This window comes from Sylvia atricapilla, chromosome Z (genome assembly GCF_009819655.1).
Source record: "Sylvia atricapilla isolate bSylAtr1 chromosome Z, bSylAtr1.pri, whole genome shotgun sequence".
Classification (NCBI taxonomy): Eukaryota; Metazoa; Chordata; class Aves; order Passeriformes; family Sylviidae; genus Sylvia; species Sylvia atricapilla.
In genome coordinates, this window is record NC_089174.1 from 73,687,329 (window position 1) to 73,713,997 (window position 26,669).

The following is a 26,669-nucleotide window of genomic DNA, read 5'->3' on the forward strand; positions in this document are numbered from 1 at the left end:
AATAAATCTGCTCTCCGGTTTTTGTCAGTGGTTTCATGGTTGTCCTTGAGTGTTTGTGTTGATTCACAGATAGCTTTTCTGAATGGGTGCCTTTATTTCCTGGGATTTGGAGTTCTTTCTAATGACTTCTTTTCTTCATTTCTGAGCCATAAAAGTGAGTGGTGGCAGAGACTTGTGTAAACTCGCTGAGGAGAACCACTGCACCCGAGCCTGTAAGTTCTGAAGAAACAACTGCATGCAATGGCTGAGCCATGTGGCAACTGAGATCATCTCATAAAGAGAAATAGATCACTATTTAAAAAATAATAATTCTCCAGTTCAAAGGGTAACTGCATGACCTGATTTTGTCTGACAATCTTAGAGGGAACTGTAAGTAATGTAGAGGCTAATGTATTTTAAAATGTCAGATATGATTACCAGCTCTTTATACACAGAATTAAAGTGAGTAAACAAGTTATTTTGCAATATGGGAAGGCTATTGCTCTTTTACTTGCAGTGAGGAGATGTTTTCTTTCCCATCCATGGTATGTGAGTCGTCATTTGGTGTTTTTAAGCATACTGTTCTGTGTATCTTCACTTATGTTTTTTGGAAGTATTCATGCATTTAGAAGACTTGTGACCCTTAAGAGCAAAAGATACAAATTCCCTTATTCCACACTTTTGGAAGAACTCCAAACTTTGTCTCCCTCTGCTAATTATTCTTCATTTTCCACATGGTGCCTTTTCAATAATAGATTTTTTTTTAAAGAAAGACAATATAGAAGTATTTGGTACTAAGACCACAAAGATTCACTTTTACTGTATTGCAGTAACTTGTTCACAAAGTGGTCTTGGCTGCACACCCTACATCTGTCTAGGATGTGACCATTTAGTGGTAGTGGTTAGCTTTAGTCTTTCCTATTTTGTTACAGACTTGCCCTTCTGTACAGCAAACTCCACGTGGCAGAAATATAGGTAAGGGTATTCAATCCTCTTCCTGGTCTGCCTGGCTGGGAACCATCCTCTGCTAGAGGAGAACAAGTTTACAATCATTCAAAACAGCTGCCAAAAGAGGGACTAAATGTACAGTTGCTGCTTTGCAGTTTATTTAACTCATTTGAGCTCTTTTGGCAAAGACAGCAATGAGTAAGGATGTGTTATTTACACAGCACAGTGTATGTACTAACAAAACATCCTATTTATGAGCATAGAAAGCAAACTAAAGAAATGCCCTCAGCTTTCCTTCAACTGATAATTGGAAGGAAAAAAAAAACTTTACTTCAATTTCCAAAGCAAGTGCAGAGATTTATCTTCATGGGAAAACAAACACTACCTAAATGTGTTTAAGTATTATGTGCTTTATGAAAAAATTAGGACTGATACAGAGCAGTATTTACCCTGCTTAATCCAGAGTCTCTTTAGGCTGCTAATTTCTGCTAGAAGATACCCTTTAGCACCATGTCCCATTAACAGTGAAACACTAGATGCATCTTCCTAACTGGTATGTCCAAGTCACAAAGGATAAATCTAGGCCAGATGCAATGTGTGCATTTAAAAAAGAATTATTCAGATTTTATCTTTGGGGATTTCCATCTAGAAGGTTACAGATCTAAGTAAAGACAGTTGGGTAATCGTGCAAATGAGTATCTAGATCTAAAGATCTGAGGGTATAGGTAAATAAAGAAAATTAAAAAGAGGGAGTTAGAAACACAGAATCAAAGACACCAGGCTTAAGATCACAATCACTTTATGGTTAAATTTACTGGAATTATTTCTAAGTATACATATCAATTCACACTACTCATAACTACCATCTTCATTATCTGATATACACCAAACAAAATATTTCCATTCACTTAAGCAGTACAATGGAACAGCTGAATGAACACAATACATAATCAGAGTGTAAAATAAGGCAAGCATGAAAAAAGAATTAGGCTTAGTAGTCTTTCACTAGAAAAACAGATTTTGATGTCAAGTTTCAGAGGAAAACTTTTAACTAACATATTGCAAAAGAGAAAAACAGAATTAACTAAGATAAACAAATTTCTTCCTTCAAGATACTATTAAAATTTATGTCAATCTGAAAATAATTCAGCAAGTCAGTTGATAGAAATATTTAATAAAAAATCCCCAAAATCTCTTTGGTTAAATATAAAGCTAAATGGAAAACCAAAGCACAAAGTTTCTGTAAGGGGTTAATTTTAAGTATGACATAATAAACATTATACAACTGCAAAAATTAACTCAATTGCCAACGGTAAACTCTGACAAATCAAGACTCGCAAAAGTTGTAAAGTTTGGAACTTGGTTTATTTTTTCACAAAGAATTATGCATGCATATTCTAGCATAATGAAGTAACAAGACTACAAAACTGTTAACCTTTTTATTTAGAAGTAAATATCTGAGAAGTATTTTCTAAGCATGTAACTTCTAGTTCTCTAACAAGACATCCCATTTAGCATTGTGCTTTTGTCTAAGTGTCCAGCAATGGCAGATTGTTTTCAGCTGCTGTACAGAACTTCCTACATAATCTGAGTGGTACAAATGAAAACATGTTTTCTCCTACAAATCTGCATTCAGTCTTCCCTGCATATGTCTAATTTCAAGTCATCTCAGGTTCTGCTGTCTGTTCTCAGGACCACTACAGAACACCAACATGAAGTTCCTTCTGATGTCCCTACAACGTTTTCAACTAGTTGCTTCCTCACTATCTGCACCTGCCTATCCCAAGGGAGCTTCCAGCTAGAACTAAATCATCATATGGCTAACTGTCGTCAGACAACATATGCTGGGTAGCCCAACAATTAGGGTACCACTTGTCTCAAAAGCCTCCCCTGCCCTTAAGGTACCAATCAGTTTTAGTTTTCATTGCTCAGTAGTTAATGTTCAAAGGTTCTGAGGCACAATTTAAAGGCAGAATATAAACTTCTGGCTGAAAAAAGAGTTAGAGGCACATATCAGTAGACATAAGTAGCAATATCAGTACTGAGGCAGCTTCCATCTCTTCCCCAGGATTACGTGTGTCAAAAGACCTGTAGTTAATCAAATTTTTTGAACAACTGCAGGGTAATGCTTAAGTCTCCATACTAACGCAATATTAATGCAGTTCTATTTGAACTTCCCAGTTTGGAAGCTGTTCTAATATTTGTCCATCTTCACTAGGAATTTGGTCTCACAGCTGCTTGTGTCTGCTTTGGACCTAAGGGCAGAAAGAATTTGCAGTGAAACAGCTTGAAGCATTAAGAAACAGCCCTTCAGGATTCTTTTGCAGATTTCAACCTTCTCCTCTAAGAAACTAAGGGGTTTTTGTTTTTTTACTGCTGGTCTAAAATCCAGTATAATATCCCCTCTCGCAAGAAAAGGTTTTCATCTTCAAAGACAATAGTTACAGCTGTTTGCCAAATCTTAAGATAGGCTCTACCCATGTTATTACAGATGATTGTTTTGTTACTAAAACTGATTTTAATAACTAATTTTGTGGATCCTTACACTTAGCTCCAACTGCTGTTTGAGGGAAGTTTCACAATTGTTTTGTACCTTATATAGTATCTCCTGGCTTGAATTAAGTAAAAAAAACCCCATCACTGCCTAGAGCCTTGGGTTTTTAAAGTTATGAAAGATTTTGTTGTATTCAATGCTAAGATCATAAAGCAACTGCAATGGGAAGGAATATTCTGAACATACAACAACATACTTCTCAAAAGATAAATTTCAAAATTTTCAGAGGTCCTTGTGATACTCGGACCAAGAAAAGTTGAGGTTATGCCTTTGAAGTTGACCATTAATTATGCCAATTACTTAATATTTACAATTTAATTATTTGTTATCACCCTCCATAGGGCAGGCCAAAAGGGTTTAAATCTAGGAGAACATGCATAGAATAAAATCATTTATAATGATGAAAAACTATGCACCAATCAAAAATTAACACCAAACCCCTCAGACAAAGCAAGCAGAACATGCTAAAGGTAGATCAAGGGAAAGCTATAGTTTCAGCAGCCAGTCTGAACAAGTTAATACAGTCCTGATAGACCTAAGATGCTTCTAAAATCCATACTTAATCCAGGTTTTCCCTGATAATGCCAAAACACTATCTATTTACATGACTTGCCTATGCTAGCCAAGACTTTACAGCCCAACTGTAAGATCAGGTAGGAATGCTAAGTGAAGGCAGAAAGATTGTTACTATTTCTGATTAAGTAGCAGGCTTTTTCCAGACAGTATCTAGCCTAATTTCCATTGCAAAATATATTAATGCTGCTTTATACAGAATATAATTCTTAAATATCTAAGTAAGACTACCTTTTTTACTATTTAACTGCCTACAAGAAACAAATTACTACAAACTCTGAAATGTGCCAAACAATATACAGAAGGAAATTATTGAAAACTGTATTTACTTTCTGCAATAAAATAATTATATTAAAGAGAAATTAACAAAAACAGTAGATGCACTCCGGTTTTAACAGTGCATAGAAACTCCAAGGCAAAATACAATAAACACAGTATCTAAGCAAGGGGAATCTCTATCAGTGTTCACTCCTTACAATCACCCAATGCTTCTGTAGCTCTCATTGTGTTGTATTTGGACCTCAATTTGTAGCTCTTCAAACTGGGAAACCAATCATGAAAAACAAAAAAGTATACATCACACTGGATCATCTCCGGTTTCAAGCAGAACAGCCAATGCTACGATTTCTGGTATTTTTCAAACCCATAAAAACAGTAAAATAGAAAACATGAAGGAAGGGAATTAAATGTTTCCTCTATTTGGTTTTTTATACATTCCTTTATGTTCAAAGCAAAATGACCAGTACAAAGAAGTTTTATGCATTTCTTTTCCGTCTTTCAATTTCTTATGGCGTCTGCCAATGCTGCCTTTTTTCTTACATTTTTATTGAGAAAAAACGTTTTCTGAAGACTTTACTTCTTCCTCTCAAAATTGAAGTTTTAATTATTTCAAACAAAGGCAACCGATGCAACTGTTTTCTTATTAGCTGAGCATTTTTCAATTGCTGAATGCATAATGTAACTAAAAGGTATTATGGCAACTCACTCTTCTAAAGCAGTACTTTAAGTCATTAACAGCAGTGTCAAAATTTTTGTGTAAGAGGAGTAGTGGTATTCATGCTGCTTTACCCTATTATCCTGAAAGTTTTAGCTGCCCAAGATCTACTCCATGCTTTGCAAAGAGTCTAAGAAACAACAGTGCTGAAAGACACAGAAGTACCAACTAGACAGTATGTATGATCAGAAGCATATATAGGTATATTCCTAAAAATTCAGCATACCATATAAATTATAATAACCAGACTGGTTTTGCAGCCTCAAAGAGTGCAGTAATTTTTTCAAGCATAAGAAATTATTGCAGTTATAGTTTAAGAAGGTACTGTATGCCCAATACTTCTTTCATCTACTCTGAAATATCTAAGCTGTACGCTATCTAAATGTTTAGTCTACTAAGGACTACAACGTAGTAGAACTGAGAATGAAGCTAAGAAAAGCTGGAATGAAGACATTTTACTATTCAGAGTAAATTGCAACTCTCTTAATGTTTCATTTAAGTCCTGATGAAGACTCCCCTTTCACTATTTCTTTGGTAAAAATGGCTGCATCCTATTTACTTAATCAGCTAGTAAAAGGCATTTTCTCTGGTGGAAATACTTTTTTGGTCTTACATGTCCAGTTTTACAACACTCAGATAATATACCCACTCTGTATTAACCATTTGTTCAGTGAACACAACACTAGTTCCAGTTTGGCAGATAAAAATCAAACAGAACAATCATAAACCAACGATAAAACCTAACTACATAAAAACATCTGCTACTAGTAAAATATTACAGATAAAGGTTGAAATACAACATATTATATTATCATCTGTATAAAATGGGTAATTTCAGAAGTATTTTAGAATGCAAAAGACTCTACTTCAAAACACAGTGAATGTTTAAAATGTATAGTTGCATAAATCTTCTGTAGCTTTGTGATGATTTCCACTTCTGTTGGCATGGCTCTTCTGCAATAAAAAAAGAATAAACACATTTTATCATAATATGAATTCTGTTATTTTGCCACTTAGTACTTTCCCACATTTGTTTGAAAATAAACTTAGTTCTAATCAAGACACCAATTTTTTTTTGTATGGTCCAATTTGCAAATCAAATCATAGAATCCTTTAGATTAGAAACTACCTCTAAGACCATCAAGTCCAGCTGTTAACTCAGCACCACCACATTTAGCAGTAAGCCATAAACCTTAGTGCCATATCCACACACCTTCCGAGTGTGCTCAGGGTTGAAGATTCCATCACTTCCCTGGGCAGCCTGTTCCAACACCTGACCACCCAGTCAGTGAAAAAAAGCTTTCCTACTCAATCTAAACCCCTCCTGGTACAACTCAAGGCCATTTCCTTCTGTTCCATCACTTGTTACATGGAAGAAGAGTCTGATCCCCACCTTTCTAGAACATATTTTTAAGGAGTTATAGAGAGCAACTGGCATTTATCATGTTAAGACATTAAAACTTTTGACACTGTGTATGAAGACAAAGCAGGTGATTCTCAGAGAATCCTTATTTACTGACTGAGTGCCAGGTGTTGCAAGAACTTTTAAGAATAGAATCTCAGATCCAATGTGAGATAAATCCTTGTGTGCTGGTTGACTGAAACACACTTAAATTTCTTTGGTATACGGCTAGGTTTGGAGTTGTGCTGGAAACAACACTGACAGTGAAGGAATGTTTTAGGTATTGCTCATCAGCGCTTTCACAGTCACAAGGCGTTGTCCTCTCTCTCACCAGCAAGGAGGCTGGGAGAATACAAAGAGTTGGGAGGTGACACAGCCAGAGCACCTGCCCCCAGCTGATCACAGGGATTCTCCATCCCATAGGGCATCATGCTCAGCATGTAAAGCTGGGGAAAGAAGGAGAAATTGGGAAGGGACACACATTCCAAGTCACAGCATTTGTCTTCTTGATTAACCCAAGCAGCTATTACACACGTTTGAGCATGATAAAGCCCTTCTTTCCTGAAGACAGGTGAACACCTGCCTGCCCATAAGAAATAGCAAACGAATCCTTTATTTTGCTTTTGTGTTCAGCATTTGCTTTGTTTTAAGCTGTCTGTATCTCATCTCAGCCCCTGAGCTCACCCATTTTTCTCATCTGATTCTCTCCCCCATCCCACCAGAGAGAGCAAAACCAAGTGGCTGCATGGGGCTGAGCTCCCAGCTGAGGTTTAATCTAAGAGGAACAGAGACCGTGTAATCTTGGAAAATATTTATTCTGGATAATTTTCTGAGTTGTTACTCTCTTTATGTGAACTCTGAGAGTTTTCCTTCTGCTCTTTAAAACAAAGGCTATACCAACAATCTTTACTCAGGCAGATGGCTTGTGGTGAGGATGCACCAGCAGTGACAAATGCAAAGCCATTAACACCTCATCTATTGATAAGAGATGGAGGTTCCAGATGAAGAAGAGAAACAAGTGTGTGTAGGACTGGTCCTCAACTGACAGACAAATGCTCTGACAAGCATTTCCAGATGGCCTAAGTAGAAATAGCCTATAATCAGACTGTAAAGACAGTAGAGAAATCAGGAAGTTCATTATATAGCTTTCACAGCACTACACAAACTCTGGCTCCTTATTCTACAACTAGTCCTTTTAATCACCATCTATTAAGCCCAGTCTTCTTTCCCAGACTACTCTACATCTCTCCAGAACTGTCATATTCCCCACTTGCTATTACGGAGGATCCTTTCTCCATAAATTCACTTGACATCCAAATTATAGCTGGAAAGAGTGGAATTTGGAACACAGCAGCACCTCTTATGCATCTCAGCACCTACTTTGGCATTGCCTGGATTCTTTCATGACCAGGAGTCAAGTGGATTAACCCGAGTCCCATTTTAAAGACTGCATGGATTAACAGAACTAGTAAATTACAATGACAACATAAATGAGTTAAAACAATTTGGACTTGATTTCTTGCTGAACTGTATCTTACTTTACCTAAACAATAATTTAACCACTATGTTGCTCCCATATTAAAAAAAAAAGATTGGGATGGCAAAGTGGACTTCTTTGTCCTAGTATTAAGCTACTCAAGAGAAAAGTAAACTCTGGGCTCTCATCTCTTTCTTACCTTTCAAGGAACCTCTTACTTACTTTTCAAGGTTTACTTCTCTGCCTAGAACTACTTGCGTCTCCTAGGACCGCCTTCTGATCTGCTACGACAAAAAAAGGGTAAATTCCAAAACTGAACAGTAAGAGGGGGCAATCATTTTCAATCCCCTTCTGAAGTAACTGCAACTAAATATTATGCTGTACATCACAAAGACGACTTGAATTGAAGTTCTCTTGCTTCACTAGGCTCCCACCTAAATACACTGCTGGATGTGACATTTAATTATAGCTTCATCAACCAAATACAGCTGTATTAGTCATGCCCTGACATAACAGACCAGATGCGTTCCTTTGGAGCCACTCTCTGGTACACAAATCCATCTTTCACACAACCAATAGCTGAAAGTCCTTTCAGTTCTTGAATTATAAAAGTGTATATTAAATAAATTTTCCTCATATGTGTTTATTGAAGAATTACACAATAAAAATTAAGCAGCTGCACAGAACCAACATCCCACAAGGACAAAATCATTATTTTAGTGCACTATTCTGTGTTACCACCCTGGTATTTCAGCATGTTTATGAGAAGTGTGCTGTGCAATAGAGTTTTTCAATTTTCAACACAAGACATATCCCCAAACATTCAGCAGCATAATAGCATACTATATTCCCAAGACATACTCCCACTTTACTCTGTAATTGAATTAGAGCTTTAAGTCTTTTCAGATAAGTGGAAAAGCATCAAGATATATTTTCAGCTCTGAAAAACAGAATGAGAAAGTGAATACAACACAGGAAAAACAAAGAAGGTTACTGCAGAAAAAAAACTCAAGGAGGGAAAGAACTACTCAGAATAAAAAGGGAGACAAACACAGCAGGAGAGAAGGGATCAAGAGGACAAAAACTAGAGCAGATTAGACACACCTAAAATGAGGACCTGTTAGGTAACTTTCTTCTTGTTTTAAGAGGTAAGCAAGCTAGGTAAGGGAACCAAGCTTCAGAGGACAGGCAGAGAGACAAGTATAGCATATTTTAGCAAGCAATCCTAAAGAAATAGATGAACCTAAGGACAGGGGAGCCAGCATGGAAACACAGACCATGGAACAGCCAAACAGCAGGGGAAGTAGTCCTTTGGTTACAGCAGCACAGTCCAGGAATCCCAAGCTACCAGCACAGTGTGAAATCATCTGAGAGGTTGGAGTTAGCCCCCTAAACAGCCAACAATGCCAGCTCCCAACACCCCAGTAACTACAGGCTTAGGTACAAGAGTTAGGGCTTTGATTACATGCAAAGGAGAGAAATGTATGTTAACATGGAAAACTATACTTTGCAAAAAAAAATTAAACACCAGAGACGCTTCTGTTACACTTGCACCTGGAAGTTATTTCCATGCACTTTAGAGTCTTCTAGAAAGAGCTGTTGTGAGGACACATGGTGCTCTCACAAAAAAACTAAAAAAACCCCCAAACCAACACAAAACAAAAAAACACCCCAAAAATTTCCTAATTTCAGAATCAAGTTCCAGGTAGAATACGGTGCTCTGCTCACTCTGGAATTAGGAAGTCTTAAAGAAAAAGAATAAACTGCTTTTTCAAATCAACCATCATCCAACAGGATCAACAAGAAGGTATAACTTTGTATAACACAAATACACATAAGAACAAATATTGAATTACAGTACAGGAATTTTGCTTACACTTGCTCAATTTGGTCAAACTCTTTTTCACCTCCTGCAGAACAAAATAAGTTTAATAAACAATAGAAACTTTCTTGTTTAGTATATTTAGTAATTGTTTAATCAGAACAAAATTTGGGGGGTTTTTGTTAGTTTTCTTAAATATGTATTTCAAATTACCTTGTTTATCTATTCAAGGGAATTACCTCCAGATTGGTAAAAAGCTGATTTTGGTAAGTTTTACTCATCTGATTTTAATGCAAATTATCAGATATAGGTTTATATATGTCTATATTTTAAAATATAGATAACATGCATTTATGTCTGTATTAGACACATTCATTTCTTCTTCTTACTAAATATATTTGAAGAAATTTCTCCCATCAAAGCTACCAAGGCTACCCTCCCTAACCATTCCCCCAAAAATTACAGCCTCAAAATTACCTTGGTATTGTAAGGAAAAAAATTCCTCAGGACTATATCAAAACTGTTATGGGTAAGTATTGCTTAGTGAAAGCTCTTTTCATTGCAGTGTTCCAGATTAAAGAATTTTATCAGAAATACAGAAAGCAACCCTATATCTTCATATATGGTGCACTATGGGTCACACTTTTCTACCTTTGGCTGCAATTTCAACAGAAAGCTAGAAATCAATTAAAAAAACCCAAACAGACCAACCAAAAATTCCCTACAAAAACTTACTTTTTCCTTTCCTTTTGGAATACACCTCAAAGAGGGCAATAGTAGTTACAAGAGCAGCAACTTCAATCACAACTGCTATAAAGGGTTTGAGAGGTGCTGCGATGGACAGAACTCTAAGCTCAAATCTCGCTTCACTGGTCCCTAAATCAAAAGAAGCTTCACACCAATATACACCACGATCTTCCTGGGTGAGCTTGAGTATCTCCAGACGGTTTACCTCAGCAGATTGCTTCTTAATGATAAACCTGTCTGTAGGCAAAACCGTATCAATGGGAACCTGAAAAAAATGCATTTCAAGTCTTATTAATGTAATGAGAAGGCATTTAATCAAACAGTGTATCATCAACATTCAGTTCTGTATAGGTATGTATAATGAGTTAGGAAGAAAAGGCATTCATGAAGAATGATCACTATGTAGAAGCTGTGCTTTCTACATAGATCATAAGGCTAAGAAATAGAATTATTTGTACCTGAAGGAAGGAAAAGGTCATGTAACATCTTACAGGTAAAAGCATATCGTGCTTTTTGTAAGATTATTTTTGTATCCAGTAGCAATATTTGAGTAGTATAACCAGTATAAATACCATAGAAACAAATCTCTCAAGACTCAGCTTATTTGGGAGTATGGCAGGGCCTTTTTGAAAAACATATAAACCAGAACAAAAAGCTACATCCCTGTAACAATGATTACTGTAAATATTACAGGCATTTTTTCCACTTCTATAAAGAGATTTCCATTAAAATTAAAAAGGAAATACAGTTTGTAGAGCTTGCACTAAAGTACAGAGTTTCTGTACTTATTTTTTGTCACACTGTGTTGCTTGGCCAACAGAGGAAGATCTTACCCGCCCAGTTCCATTGGTCACGTTTATGTACCAGGTCCAATCTTTGGGATTATACTCAGTTTTACAAACCATTACAGCTCTATCTCTTTCATAAGTGATTATGGGTTTTTCTCTTCCTTCAACCTTCGGTACTAAAACAAGGAGAAAATAATTCATCAGGTGAGAGATACAGGTCATCATTAGTGTTACAAAGAACATAGTTAGGTATTAATTTATACTCCATTCACTTTTTCTCTTAAAATCCTCATGCTTCTAATCATTCATAACATGATGTAAATGAGGAGTCATTTAGGGCTGCTATTCCATATAATCTGTGCAGAAGACTAGAGGAATCCTGTTTTCAGTTGTGGCATGATCTTGAAAGTTGCCAATTAATACCAAACATCAACAACAACAAAAAAATCAAGACTGATTTCCACCCATGTCCATTTCCTCTTTCTCTTCCTCAGCAGCTGCAAGCTACACGCTTCAGTTCTAGTACACTAGAAACAAATGAAATTCTCCTGCAATTTCACTCAATCTGCAGAAACTGCTAGAAGTCTATTTCAGCCACAATGTGATTACATAGTGGTATCGGGCAAGTTGTACATACAGAGAATTTCTGTAGCTGATAAAAAACTGCAGATTGATAGAGATTTAAAGTTACGTTTTCTGAGCTGAAACAATGACTTCTGGTTGCATGCAGACAGAACACAGCTACTTATCCTAGCCATTTTAACTTCTTGTGCCCCATAAGCTTCTAAAAGCATGCGCCCAGAAAGGCTAGTGAATGTATAGAGACTATCCACAGATAATTAGAGCTTAGCAAATGCATTATGCTGAAGTATGTATTTCCCCTTTTCCTTCCTCTTCCTCTTTATTAGGATGTTTACCAGTATGTTTTCCTCAGATCCACTAATTTCAAATTTTACTTCAGATTTGATTGCTCTACTTTTTAAGTACAGATCCAGTACATACTTTAGGTTTACTGACCACACTTGACTGAACAGGCCAAGTATTTGCTCTCAGCAGTTATGACAAACAATTTGATACAAGCTAAGATTGTTCTTGTCCGCTCCCCTTCTTGACTCATTACCATAAATTATTATTCCCCAAAAAAAGTCTGCTTCTCACATGTATTCTAACTTAAGTTTCCTATACAGAAACACATATGAAACCAGTCTGTTAATAAAAACACTGGTTTTAGTCTCAGAATTTGCTGCATCATACATCAAGACTTTTAACTAGTGAAGTTCTCTCACTCCAGTGTGTACATTTCAACCATTAAACATTATCCTTTTTAAAGAGTACTGGCAGAGTATCTTCTCTGCTGTCATTAAAAGGGATGACCTTATTAATCACTGCTGTAATACCCCTTGCAATTTAGAGATGAGGATGCAGAAGCAGGTTGAGGTACAAAATCCTGTATACCCAGCACATCAAGCTTATATGGTAGTCAACGAGATTCAGCCACACTGATGAGTGGCAAAGCTCAGGTCACACATGTGACCACGGTAGCCATGATTAAGGATATGAATATCCCATTACAAATTCTGGGACCCGGCTCTGTAACAGTTAATCCTTGAATACATGTAAGGCTTGCCACAGGTATTTTTGCAAATTGGATCACACCAAAGTGACACAATACTTCAGCACAGAAAAAGCCAACTTTTGAAGAAATAAACAGATGGGTGTCAGCACCAGCATGCACACCAGTTAGATTTCCACACAGTTTTAAAAACCAGAGCTATTTCATGGTGCACATACATCAACTGCTGCTTAAGGATCCCTGAACAAAGGGAAAAAAAATTAATCTATTCTACCCTTTTAGAAGCTAGCAGTAGTCACAACATTTTACAATGCCATGAATCTTTGCTGTGTTTATTAACTTGAACTTCCAGTAAATATCTCATTGTTTTCTGCAAACCTGAGTAAAAACTTAATTCCTCAAAGCCTGAGGGACTATGCCAGGCCAGGAATTGGGGGAAAGGAGAAGAGAGGTAACATACCCAATAATTCCAAACTGCCTTGTAGAAAAGCTATTGCAGTTACTCACAGCTGTGACGACTTAAGCCACTGAGTCTATACCAACACACTACTCGTCTTTCAGTCTGAAAATTGTTCTCCCTGCATTATTGACTGGAAGATTCAAGGACTTCTCTTTCCTATTTCCTTCACTATTGCATTAATCTTAAAAAGCATCAAGCCAGTACTTTTTATGGCATCAGTAGTGGCAGCACTCAACCATCGTGCAGCAATTCTTTCATCTTCTTATAATAAATCAACCAGTCCTATGCACTGTTCTGGAAAAGATGACTTTTCTATTGAGTCATTACTACCCTTACTGCAACAGCTATTGTGTAGTTACAGAAAAAAAAAAAAAAGGTCTCCTTGGACTTTTTTCCATCTGCACTGACTTGGTTAGCCATTAAACTAAACCTTACCCACATGCTGACAAGAAAAGTACATAATTATTTTTTGGAGATAAAAAGGCCTGAATAAACTGTAACTGTCGTTATTCAGCACTGCAACCTAGTCTCTCCTGGCTGCAGGTCTGAAAGCAGGTATCTATATTTGATATTTGAAAGTTTCCTCAAGTCCTATTACTGGATATCCCACAGAACAAAGGCAGCTTGCAGCTGAAGAGTTAGGGAGTCCCACTGCTTAATTTAGCTGAGGTTAGGATATTGATTTCAATAGTTAGGGTTTCTCAGACTCTGTGTTAAGGGAACATCTCTCCTGTATCAGCCTTCACAGATTAAATGCTTGCCTTGCTCCTTCCAAAATCTGGATGGTAGGAATAGAGAAAAGAGTAAATGAGAGCTAGTCATCAGCTCAGCAGTTTGTATTATCATTTCCACACATCTTCCATGCAACTGAATTTCACCTACTACTTCCAACATTACTGGAGAGGAGAACACAATACAGAAGAAAGGGCATTTATACTAACCAATGAAGGACACTTATTTTTCATCTAAGTACTGTTCTGATACTAATACAAAATAAAAGAAGCACTAAAGCAGTAATGCAATGTTTCAGAAATACAAATGAAACTTTAAAAACCCTGCCTCCATTTTGCCAACCATTATTTCACTTTTAACACCACACCTCAGATACAACTTGCGAATTACTGGCTCCGCTTTTTCAAGAAATTTATCTAAGACACCATCCTTTATTCTCATGCCCCAGAAATGAAGTGTATTCACATCTACTGTAGAGAAGGAGAGAGAAGGGGAAAACAGTCAAGAAGGGTAAAGAATAGACTTGTATGCTCTTTTGGTTATTGGAATTTTTCTTTTAAAGGCTTTTAGTTTATCATTCAAAATTCTTCTACCCATGCTACAGAAATTACTTTGATAGTTATTATCACTTAGCCTGACTGCATTAGCCATTACTCATCAAATTACATCACAATTTGCATACTATCCAGAAAGAATATTCATACAGCTTTGCAGCGGTGAGCTGAAACAAAAAATTTAAAATAAATACAAATTAATTCAATTACCTTGCAAATGAAACACAGCTCTGATTTCTTTTTCACCTGTCAGAATACAAGTGTAACTTCCCAGATGACTCTTGTCTGAGATGGTCAATCTTTTAAAAAAAAAACCCACAATTTTTTTAAAATATTTTTTTCCTTTTGTACCACTACAAGCAACTGTTAATTAGCGTTCGAAAGAAAACAGTAAGGATTAGTAATGGAGCAGAGAACATACAATCACTACAACACTAGGATTCAGGTTTAGTGCAATGCAGAAATAGTGTAACGTTTTCAAGAAAATGGAAGAGCTCAAGCACACTTTGGATCATAAACACCATTTTCACCCTTCATGCTGACAGAAGGCTTACACAGCATTATCCAGAGATTACTGAATTAGGCCTGTGAACCATGAAGCATATCCTAGGTAGGGCTTTAGGAAGAAATAACCATTTAAATAATCTCTTCAACACAAAAAATATCTTTAAAAGCTTTCATCTAATGAAGCCCAGCATCTTCTCCACTTGCGAACTATACATTTACTGTTATTTCCTGATAGTCCATATACACAGACATTTAAGTATTTTTCAGTCATATTCTCATCATATTTTCTACAATATGAATGCTATGCAAGTATTACTACTCTTAAAGCGATACAGAAATCAACTGGAGACCAATGAGTTCAAATGTGTAATTTTCCTAATTATAAAGAACAAAAATAAGTTGTATCAATGGTAGAAAGGCTTCTGCAACATTTTTTGAGTTTCTGTGGAGGCCTGAAAGACTTAAGAAAACCTTCAAAGTATCTTTACTGTAAATCTCACTTCTACCTTTTGCTAACTGTGAAGGAAAGAAAATTACCACTGATGCCTTCCAGACTCTTGCAAAGCAGCAACGGGGTGGAAAAGAGCATGTGGAAAATCAGGGAGTGGAAAAAGAAATCACTAAAATATTTTATTCAGACTGTTTATTATTTCACTTACTGAACAGAATTACTGAACTTCAAGGTACTGTTTTCTTAAGGAAAAAAAAACACCTTTGTCCTTCATGTAGTAGAGGAAAAACAGGAGCTCCTCCTCCAGGCTTGACGTACCTGCAACCTTTCTCCTTTCTGGCAGCTTCAGTACCCTGATCAATCTTTGCGTCTGCCCCTTTTCCAATACACATATTACTAGTATTGGGCATTGTATACAACATGGTAACTCATCACAATCTGCAAATCACAGTGTAAAGAAGGCCACTTACTGGACAGTCCAGCTCCTGTCCGGAATTTTGCTGCTGTGACCGACTGTTTCACTTCCCTTTTTCCAAGTCATTTGAGGATCTTTCAAATTGGAATTCTCATCTAATTTGCACGTTAGCTCAACTTTAGTTGGACTGGGAACAGGGACAATTTTTTCCAGTGGAGCATCTATAAGAAGTTTAAAAACACTTAATGAAAAAACACATTTCCTCATTCTGGGCAAAAAAACTTCAGAGACTGTGTTTACATCTACAGGACTACAGGTGGACACAGGTGCTCTTTATACTCTCCAGGGCAAAAAAAGCTCCTCCAAAATCAGAGTTTCACAATCAGTTTCTTAAGTCATAACTGAGTTAAAATACATATCCCTTTCCAAAAATATCTCAGTCCCATTTTGTATGTAAACTTCCTAGAAGGCTCTAATAAATAAGCATAGATACTCCTTTCACTGAGAGCAAAATTGACTTAAGAGACAGACTTAAGCCTTTACATGATTTAATCCAAACAAAAAATATTAAGTATTTAATACATAGATAGAAAATTATACTATTAATGTCAAAGAGTTAAGACATAAGTATCTATAATTTGGATTGATCTGGATTTTATCCAGTTGCAGTTTTTTATGATGCTGTGAGATCACATATATCCTATTGCCAGGGAAGCTATAGATTGCAACCTTAATATTGTTGGATCATGCCTTTCATGTTACAGTTACTCAAGCTGACATCAAATGCTCTTCAAACCCTTTAGGGCTGTCTTTGCCTTCCTGGCAAGTCAGTAAAATTACTGGGGGAAAATATTCCAATACAGTAGAAAAACTTGTCAGTTTTTGTTTTTTCATGAGCACAGGTTCACGAGCATAAAATAAGCACATCTAAAATGTAGGTAACAGCAAATATCTCCTCTGATCCACAGAAACAGTCTTTTATAAGAAAATACTTTAGATGTTGTACCCATTAGCATCAACATTTTATTTCATAACTGGCCTTTTCTTTCATGCCTTCTAGATAGAAGTGTGGCTAGTCACCTAAATACTCCAAGAAAATTTATCCATGCCTCACTCCAATTCTAGATGTACCACGCAGTATTTGGTGGTCAAAAAAATGTAGGCGTATCACATAGCTCATGTTCTTTCCAAGAGAAAATTAAGTTTTAAGGTACAGTTCACTGACTTAGTAATGCAAGTCATACTTATGCAGTAGCAAACTCTAACTGAAGTGATAGCATCAGACCCAGGTAAGTGAACTTTACTGGGTCTGGAAGAGACATCTACAATCTGAATAGCAGCATATCCAGAATTGCAAGTCTCAGCTAAGATAATTCAGATTTGTTGAACTGGAGATAAACTTAGAAGTGCAACAGCTTAGTCTTCCATTGCAAAACAACATCAGTCACTGAAACTCATTTATTAGAGCAATTAGGCTGAATAAATGCCAAGCAGGTGAGGCTGTTTTGAATCAAAGTAATTTTACAATTGCAATTAGTTTCACAGCAGCACAAGTTTTACAGTAATACTAATTAGACCAGTTTAAAGTAGTATCTGTCCTTTAAGAAATTATTATAATATTAAATCCATCCTTCAAATGAATGAAACATAAAACTGATGATGTTGAAGATTAACCAATAGCAAGACTGATAGGTGGGGCATCCCTGTACTAAGAGTGCAGATACCAACATAGGAAACAGTACTTAAAGTTTCCTGCTAGAAGAAAATGCAGCATAAATGCTGCAGAATTACATCCTTAAAATACTGTGCCAGTACTTCGCAAATGTTCCAAAGATACTTCAGTTAGATCAGCTTCTCGGGCTACCCAAGAAATTAATTCTAGAATATTATTTGGCAACTAGGAATTTCATATGTACTTTAGAAACAGGTTTATTCTTGCTGTTCTCCATGCTTTAACTCCCACAATGTTGTTAAGCTAACACTTTAGTAAGTACCCTAGCTTACAGTCTCTCCAAGTGGAGCCACTAGTACAAAAAAACTATCATTTCAATTGATTTGGAGTAAGACAGTTACGATTTAGTTTTAATGAGAATAGGAATCTAATTCTTCACTGCAAAATAGTTATTTGAACAGAAGTTGTTAACAGCAAAAATGTACTTAACTTTCGCTGGGCTCATCATTAACTGCTCACTGTGAACATCTTCACTTTATCAAGAACTTGCCATTCCAGATGCTTCTACAACTTACACAAATGTCTCTGTGTGGTCACATTCAATGTGAAATAACTGGAAGACAAAAAATAGCATACTCACCAGACAGGACTATCTCATATTCTGAGACACTTCCTGAGTTCTGCTTGCTTGCTGGCTTGAGCTTGTCTGTGGCAACAGCTGGACCTAACAAGGTTTGAGTGGAAACAAAGTTAAGTTATCCTCCTTATGCTCTCTAAGTAATCACAGAGTAGTGCGGATATGGTTTGACAATTATTAGTTATAGCAATCTTAAAAGGAGAAAACAGACCTTGCCAAATGCTAACTACCTTTGAGTTCCTTTTAAAGACCTGTGCTAGCAGCCATAATCTTAAAGCAGCAGGGTTGTAGGGTTGCTGTTATAGCAATTACGCTGTTGGAAAACGGTTTCTAGCTTTATCGTAATGTTGCAATTGTGAATGTCAGCATCAAAAAACACTGTAGCTACTTTACAGCCTGACTTAAAACGTCACTTAGAGCTTACAAACAGGACTACATCAGTGCTTAAATAGAGATTGAAAAAGTAGTATGCTATAGAAAAAACTTTAAAAAACCAAAATAACCAAAAAAAACACCCAACAAAAAACCCCGAAACAACAGAATGCTGCCATCCCCAAAGCTACTACAATTTAACAACACAACCAGGAATTCAGAAGCAGACAATCTAATCTAAGTGCTGCTTTAATGAATGTAGAGGTAAGAACACCTCGTGGTCCACTACAATATGGTCAAAGACCCTCACTACGCCTCAAAACTTTGGATATACAGCAAGCAATGCCCGTCTACAAAGAAAGGATACCCGTATCAACAACATGCCCAACCTAAAAATAGTCTTCTTTTTTCAGGAACACCTACATTTACAAGGTGCATGGTCATCAAAATTCCTCTTGGGTGGGTCTAGATCACATACCCTTCAGAGAGTATGGGATCTTTTATAAAGTTCCACAAAGCTTGATACAGCAACTCTAAGCACCACCTGTTTCCATCACTCGTTCTCACGCATGTCAAGAACAGAGAAAGCAAGCAAATTTTTAAGTGCAGCTCTAATAGATGTAGCCCAGCTACAATAATCTTCTCTAACTTAAGATGATGAAAAGAAACAGGTTTCACCACCACCCCGAAAGATACACTGAAATTTTTACACCACACATGCTTTTATATGCTTGGAAAGTTATTTCATTATCAAATATTTCATAATGCACTGCAGAAATATATCAACAGTAATTAGAGAATGACCCTGCTTAGTCACACAACATTAGCAAAGAAAATCATTCTGGTTTTTGTAGAAGGAAAGGGGATTTATTGTGTCTCCTGTTCATGGATTGTAAAGATTCTCAATCACAATTGAGAAGACAGAGGAAATGGGCTACAGTTTTAGCCTTCCCACCACAAGACGTACTGGGTGGCTGAATTCATCACTGTGAAGTGGAAACAGCACCTCTGAAAGTCTACATCTCATCAGAATTACTCCTTCTCTTCCCTTGCATAAAATACTGAACTCTCAGGTAAATATCTTAAACGTATGACTTTGAGCTACAGTTGATAGGATCTGACTGTGCTGAAGGAGGTCCCTGCTAGTTTTGCAACTGAAGGCATAAGAAGTACACTCGCTTTTTCAAGTTGTTGGCCAGTTTCAGGAAACATACTGTCGAGCTCACAGCATGACGAATTATGTGCCACAGGCAATCAACCTCCTGCCTGGGTCACTCCATCTGCATTTTCATACTTTCCCTCAAGCTTCAATCAGTTTAAGAAAAAAATAAACCTCTATACAAGGTGGTTGATAAGCAAGAACAGAACTTATAAATTTCTTTTGGTGTTGTTGACAGTAGATTGTTGTCAATCTCAACTGATAGGAAAAACATGACTTTTTAAGCAGAGAAATCAAAGCTGTGCTTGCTCTAGACATGAACACCACAAGCCTTTACTCTACCCCATGGAGAAGTAAACTAGTCCAAGTGTTTACCCAGTAAATATCTAGATGGAAAAGTTCTGGCAGATCCTAGCCTGTCTGTGTGCAAGAACACTTGGACAGCATTCCAGGGTTGTCACGGATCACCAGAATTTTCATCAGACCAGTGCATGCATCACTTTTTTTACTGAAATCCCTCAGAACAACACATTCAGTAGGCAACTGTGCTAGTTTGCACGGTAGATCCAGCTGCAAAAAACAGCCTTTAAAGTGTCTTGCAACAAACAAGATTTTCACACTGACTTTCCTCCTCAATTCATGTATCAAATGAAAATATTCAGGTGAAGTCATGTTAAATGAAATACTTTCTACATTTCACCTATATCTGTATGTGTTTATGTAGGTAGAGAACCACTGAGTCTATAAGCTAATGCACTCCTAGTTCTTACATTGTGCTAAAAAGCGCCAAAGATGAACACCAGATAAATACCATTATCTCAAAAACCCGTCAACTTGTAGGTGATATAACTTGCCAGAACTCAATTTAGTTCACATAAAAATATAACTTAGCTCATCTCTGACTTGCACTAATCAGCATGAGCCCCGGGATGGAGCCGAAATTCTGATTCTCTGATCTTTATGGAGAAAGAAGTAGAAACAACAGTCATGAGTTTATTGACCTGCTCGGAATTTATTCTCAACTCCCCGTTAAAAATACAGTCGAGGTATAAGGAAAAACAGACCATTTTAACACAGCCATAATTAAGAAAGATGAAGCTAACAGGCACAGTGCAAGGGCATTTTTATACCTTTCACTAAGCAAGGGCATAAGGAGCTCTCATGTTAAAAACTGTCACATCTAAAGGCTACAACACAACCTCCCTGCAGTGGTACTAGTTTGGACACTGCCTGACCTCCAGGGTCATTGCCTGCTTTTAAGGCATTTATGCCTAAGGGCAACAAGGTCACAAAACTAGCAGTTGTATAGCTTTTTCCAGTTCTGGAGATACTTGTGAGACTCAAGCTGTTGCAGTAGTTTTAAATTACCTAGGTGCTATATCTACTTCTGTTTCTTCTAAAAAGTCACAATCTTATTTCAAGAGACTTAAGTGTGAAAAATGTAACACTGTAAGATAAATGAATATCAATAGGAAAAAGGACTACAATTTTAAGTATACTGAAATAAAACAATTACCAGATGATTCATATCCAGCTTGCATCTTAGTCACAGAATTCACCTCTGTCTGATTGGAATCTTGTGTTGTCATAGCTGAATCTAAAAAAAAGCCAAACAAAACACCAGAAAAAGTTTAAAGAAATTTTAAGTTAGAAAAAGCTAGTTCATTAAATAATACTAGCAGAACATCCTCACCTCAACCCTTCTCCCCCATTTTTTCCCCAAGTTCTGTGAACACACATGAAAAAATGCACAAGAATTGTTTCTCATTAGTTGTTTCACTCACTTTAGGCAAGAAAAGAATGGAGGCAATATTTATTTGATCTCTAATTTCCCCATAGATTTATTTTCTCAGTTAGCTTACACCCAGGCAAAGCCACTCCTCAGAACGTTCCAGCAACTTTTTAAGCTGTACTCACATCCTTTTTGTTCATGGGCTTGAAACACCACTTATGCCACTGACACTTGTCAACTACTTTTAACACAGATTAGCAGATTTTGCAACAGAGTAAGGACTTCATTACAACTTTACCAATGTAGTCTGATAACAAGCAATGAATATACTTCCTTTGCTTCTACTAGCAAAAATGGAAGAAAAGACAGAAGAAGCAGAAGCGGAAAGAAAGACATCTGTATCAAACATTAATTTCAACATCTAATACTAAGAATTATTTCCAGTTTTCCTCAGTACCACTGCAAATCTGACCATCCTCCTGCTCCTATAATAGTTTTTACAAGAACCAGTTAAGACTCATTTGCTTTATGATCTTGCCTGGAAAAAGAACAGCAACAGAAGAAGCAAAGGACTTGATTAGCAGTTGTGTCACTCTTAAGAACTGATGTTTTAGAAGCATAGAAATGACTCCTCATTCCTTTATTTCCACATTTGGGTGACAGAACTAGTGTTAATTTTTTACTATCTTCACTGACAAAGGTGTTCCAGGACTTATTTTAGTGCCCTAGCACTCAAAGAAAGTGATTCAGCCACACGAGGAAAAGAGCACGTGTATTTTGCATTTGTAATTAAAGCCTTGGGAGGGGGGTGGAATTGGGATCATGGGGAACTCTTCTGGACATCCAAGACAGCAACAAACATGCACAGATCACAATACCACAGAATATTCTGAATTGTACAGGACCCACAAGGATCTGGTCCAACTCTTAAGTGAGTGGAAAGCTTCATCATATCTTAAGTGCACTCAGACTTGAGAGCCACATACCTTCTGCAGAAAGTGAAGTCAGCACTCTGCCATTTCTTACAAACGAACATTACTAACACTCCTACCCCAGTTCAGCACCAATAGGCATAGACAACCTATGGATTCTCCACTGGCACCTCCAGCACACAGTTACTCCATCACGGCCATGCTTGGCTTACACCATCTGCCATCTCAATCTGCCCACTATACATCAAGTTTAGATCAAGAGTAAAACACTGTAGTCAAAAGATATGATTAAAATAACTAAGCATTAGTGGTTCTTAACAGCAGCTCACTTTTAATCAGTCCAATGGTCCCACAGCCAGCTGCTCCCTCCCAGCCCTTTAGCAAAGAGAAGAATTTAAAAAATGTGCTCTGAGGACAATCTGGCTTGTGAGCCAAACAGTAAGAAGACTGAGTCTTATTCTTTGCCTGACAGAGGTATTGACCAGGGAGAGCTATTAGTTTTCTGATATTCACAGTACAACTGAAGAAAGGTCCATGAATTTTTATATCTGCAGTATCTTGAGGTGTTCTGAGTATATCATGGATCATCTGCACATTAATTAAAATCCTCAAAGAGGATAAATTTAGAAGGTGACAGTGCCAAGCTGTAGAGCAGCTCTCTTATCTCTACGCAATGAAGGCAGATAACCTGCAATGTGGTTTGCATACTAACAGGGTTCTCATCTTGGCTCTCTTCTCTGATTCCTGTATCAAGTAAAAGAAGTCAAGTAGTAGTATTTTTTGTCACCCCTGCTTCTAGATCGTTCATCTTATCTGTCCACATGTCAGACTACATAGAACAGAGATAACATTGCACCACTCTCTTCCTCTCAATATATACTTGCTGAACAGCACTGGAAATCAAGATGGGCCAGCACTGCATCATTATTATCATCCAGCCAGGCAATGATGTAAGCAAGTCACTTGGAGTAACTTCTCAAACTATTGAGTCATAGCTGCATGCCTCAGCCTATAATTGTTTTGCATTAGATTTAATCAATAGTGTGGTAGCTTGCAGAGTTCTAATTTCCCTGATTTCCATGCAGGAAGAAATAGGCAAGAGTACAGTATCATGAATTTATTTTTCTACATCACCTCTGCTTCATATGGGAGTCAGTATTTTGGGGTAAAAAGTATGGATGTACCATGCTTACTATTATAAGAGTAATTTCAGGCTTAAGAATTTACTTCTGCTTTTCAGCCAGAAAAGCAGCTATATAAGAGAAGGCTGAAATACAAATTGGTTTAATTTAACATCTTTACTATTTAATATCAATCACATACTTTTTAAGTTCACATGCTTTCAGTGTCATCCACAACTAGCCACCAGAACCTCCTAATGCCCTAGATTCTCTCTGACGAGAGAATCAGCATTCAGACCTTCCAAATACCCACATAAAAGCTGTTCCCTCAGGTCAAACCAGAAAAACCCAATTTGGAAGCAGTCCGTAAGGAATGAGGAATGTTCTACACTCACAGCTCCTTGAATTCTTCAGGACCCAGAAGGTGAGAGATGAGATGTGGCAGGATTCCTTTACCTAAATCAATCTGGCAGCATTTACTGCAACTAAACCAGACAACCACAAAGGTAACCAAAAAAGCAGCAAGCTCTGAAACAGTGCTCTGACACTTAGTTTGAAATCACCCTTAACTCAATGCAAAATAAAAGCAATAGTTTAGATTTTTTCCAAAACATTTACCTAAACAGTTAACTGACTAAAATAAGACAAATATCTTCTTCAAGATATTATCTCAGAATAGAAATCTAATAGGGCTTTTCGAGCATCTGCCTGACCAGGAGCAGACTATATAATCCACTCTTCTGCAACTCAGTCCTTGTGTACTAAGTGCTTTCTCTGCTTACTCTTACTGCAAGTATTTATCTCGGTTGAAGAACCTTCACATCTCCAAAACAAACACAGTTTCTGGACTCCACTGGGAAACAGTTTTAAGTTCTTCTCCCTTCAGGTGACATGAAGTTCCCTTTGCTGCAGCTGTGCAGATAGTCCCTGTGCTTGATTACCTTTATACACATTTAGTTTATAACCAAAGAAAGAGTAAACTACCATTTTTCCGTTTAAATCATCATGGAAGTCACAGTATGATGCCTCCCTATCTAGTTCACAGAGCTAGAAAAACATCTAATAGAAGTCCGGAAAACAACAGCTTCACTCTATGCAGATGAAAAGTACTAAAGTTAGTAGCTTATATCTGATGTCTGCTCTAAACCACACAATACCCACCACTTTTAAAACACAGATTTGTGGAATTTTTGGAAACACAAAAGAAGTTTTGCTGTTTGATTAACTTGCCTTTTTTTTTTCTTGTGAGAGGCTATCATTTCACCAATGGTTTTACATAAACTTAAAATGGCTTCAGCCACCATCAGGTATGATGTTTGGCATTGACAGCTATTAAAAATAAATATCTTATGGCAATTAGACACATGCTGACTCACATATTCCTACAAATATCAACCATTTGCACTCAAAAAATTTCTCAATTAAGCAAACCATTAGAAAGGACTTCAAGTCCTGTGTGTACATAAACACATGTGCATTTTTAGGAAGACTTAAGAACTACAAAGTAGATTTTCATCTGTGTACGTGCTTAAATACACACTTCAAACAAGACTTCAGAAGTGCAAATTAAGCTTCACATTAGTGTGAAACTACTAGAAATTTTTACTGAAAGTACCATCACCTAGGGAGCAGTACTGGTCCTCTTGGTACTCGGGAAGTGCAACAAAGGCAGAAGAAAACATAATTGCTTGTATTTTCCACACTGAAAATGCAGTTACACCACAATGAATTCAGGCCACAGCTTGAATATATGCTCACATATAAGTATGTGTGCACACACATATACAGGACAGAACTCCTGGCCTTTACAAGACCTCCAAGAATCTCACCCTGCACAGCAAACATCAGCAATCTCGTAATTCCTACTGTAAGCATTCTCTACTACTCTGCAGTGCCTAAAAAAGATAGAAAAATTAACAGAAATCTACTAGTTTTAGAAAGATCGTATTCCCTGAGATGCAGATAGCCTGCTCCTGAGCTGCTGAAAACCTCCACAGGAGGAAAAGGGCCAGAAGGCTCAACTCCCTCTTTCTTAATGGATTTTAAATGCAACATTTAAAAACGCAGTACAAAATCCCGAGGAGCACCCCTTATGACCCATTAGGCACACTGCTATCTTAGTAATCTATCGATCTGTGGGGAGGTTTTAGGTTGTTTTGTGAGGTTTTTCAGCATTCAAACGCTTTACTCAGTAAGGACAGGACAGAAACAAGACAGAACACCACACCGTCCCAATCCTGCACCTGTGAGCTAATAAACCCTTTCGTAAGCGAGGGTGCTGAGGCTACGGGACGGCTGACGGCCGACGCGGCTGCGCCCATCTGCCGCCGTTCACCAGCCCGGGGCCGGGGCTCAGCGAGAACGGAGCCCCGCTGTCCCACCAGAACCCCGAACGCTGGCAGACGGGGGCACCGGGCAGGGTCGGAGCCACTGACAAAAAGAAACGCCTCAGCCGCTCCCACAGGCAGGGCCGAAAGGCAGCGGCCGTGCCGGGGCAGCGCTACGGGGTGTCTGCCTTCTCTGCACTGTCCCCGCTGCAGGGCCGGGGGGATGCTGCGGGGCAAGGAGGACTTATGCTCCCGAGCAGCGATCCGGTCTACCTCGCTCCGGCCCACCCGACACGGAGGGAGCCCGGCCCGGGGAGAGTTTACATTTACCTGCAGGGTTCCCGCCGGAGACCCTGGTGCAGAGCAGCAGCAGCAGCAGGCAGCCCAGGCACCGCCCGGAGAAGGTGGCAGGCATGGTGGCCCCGCCGCGCTCCCTCGCCTCGGCCCGGCCCCGCACCCCGCGGGCTGCGCCACCTGAGGAAACCTCGAGCGGGCCGGCCGGCTCCTCGGCAGAGCCGGCTATTCCGGCTCTGACAGGGGCCAAAGCAAAGCCGCCGCACACTCAGGAGGAGGAAAAGGCAAGAGGCCAAAGTAACCACCGAGGGGCACCACGGCCACAACCGTTCCTGTCCGAGCAACGCACTCCGCGGAGAGCCCGCCGCGCTTTAAGTAGCGGAGGAAGGGCGGGGGCGCGCACCGGTGGCTAATTGGAGCGAGGCCCGGGCGCGGGAGCCTCTCGGG

The 26,669-nt window shown here is 38.1% G+C and overlaps 1 protein-coding gene across 1 annotated transcript; it reads right to left on the reverse strand.

Moving 5' to 3' along the window:
* Nucleotides 1-5,918: 5,918 nt before the first annotated feature.
* On the reverse strand, nt 5,919-26,343 carry EMB (embigin). The gene is given in 10 exon segments (XM_066339896.1): nt 5,919-5,966; nt 5,969-6,002; nt 9,804-9,837; nt 10,485-10,761; nt 11,330-11,460; nt 14,814-14,902; nt 16,032-16,197; nt 18,289-18,372; nt 21,333-21,413; nt 26,259-26,343. Coding segments are annotated over 10 exon segments (1,014 nt in total). The 3' UTR covers nt 5,919-5,933.
* Nucleotides 26,344-26,669: the final 326 nt, after the last annotated feature.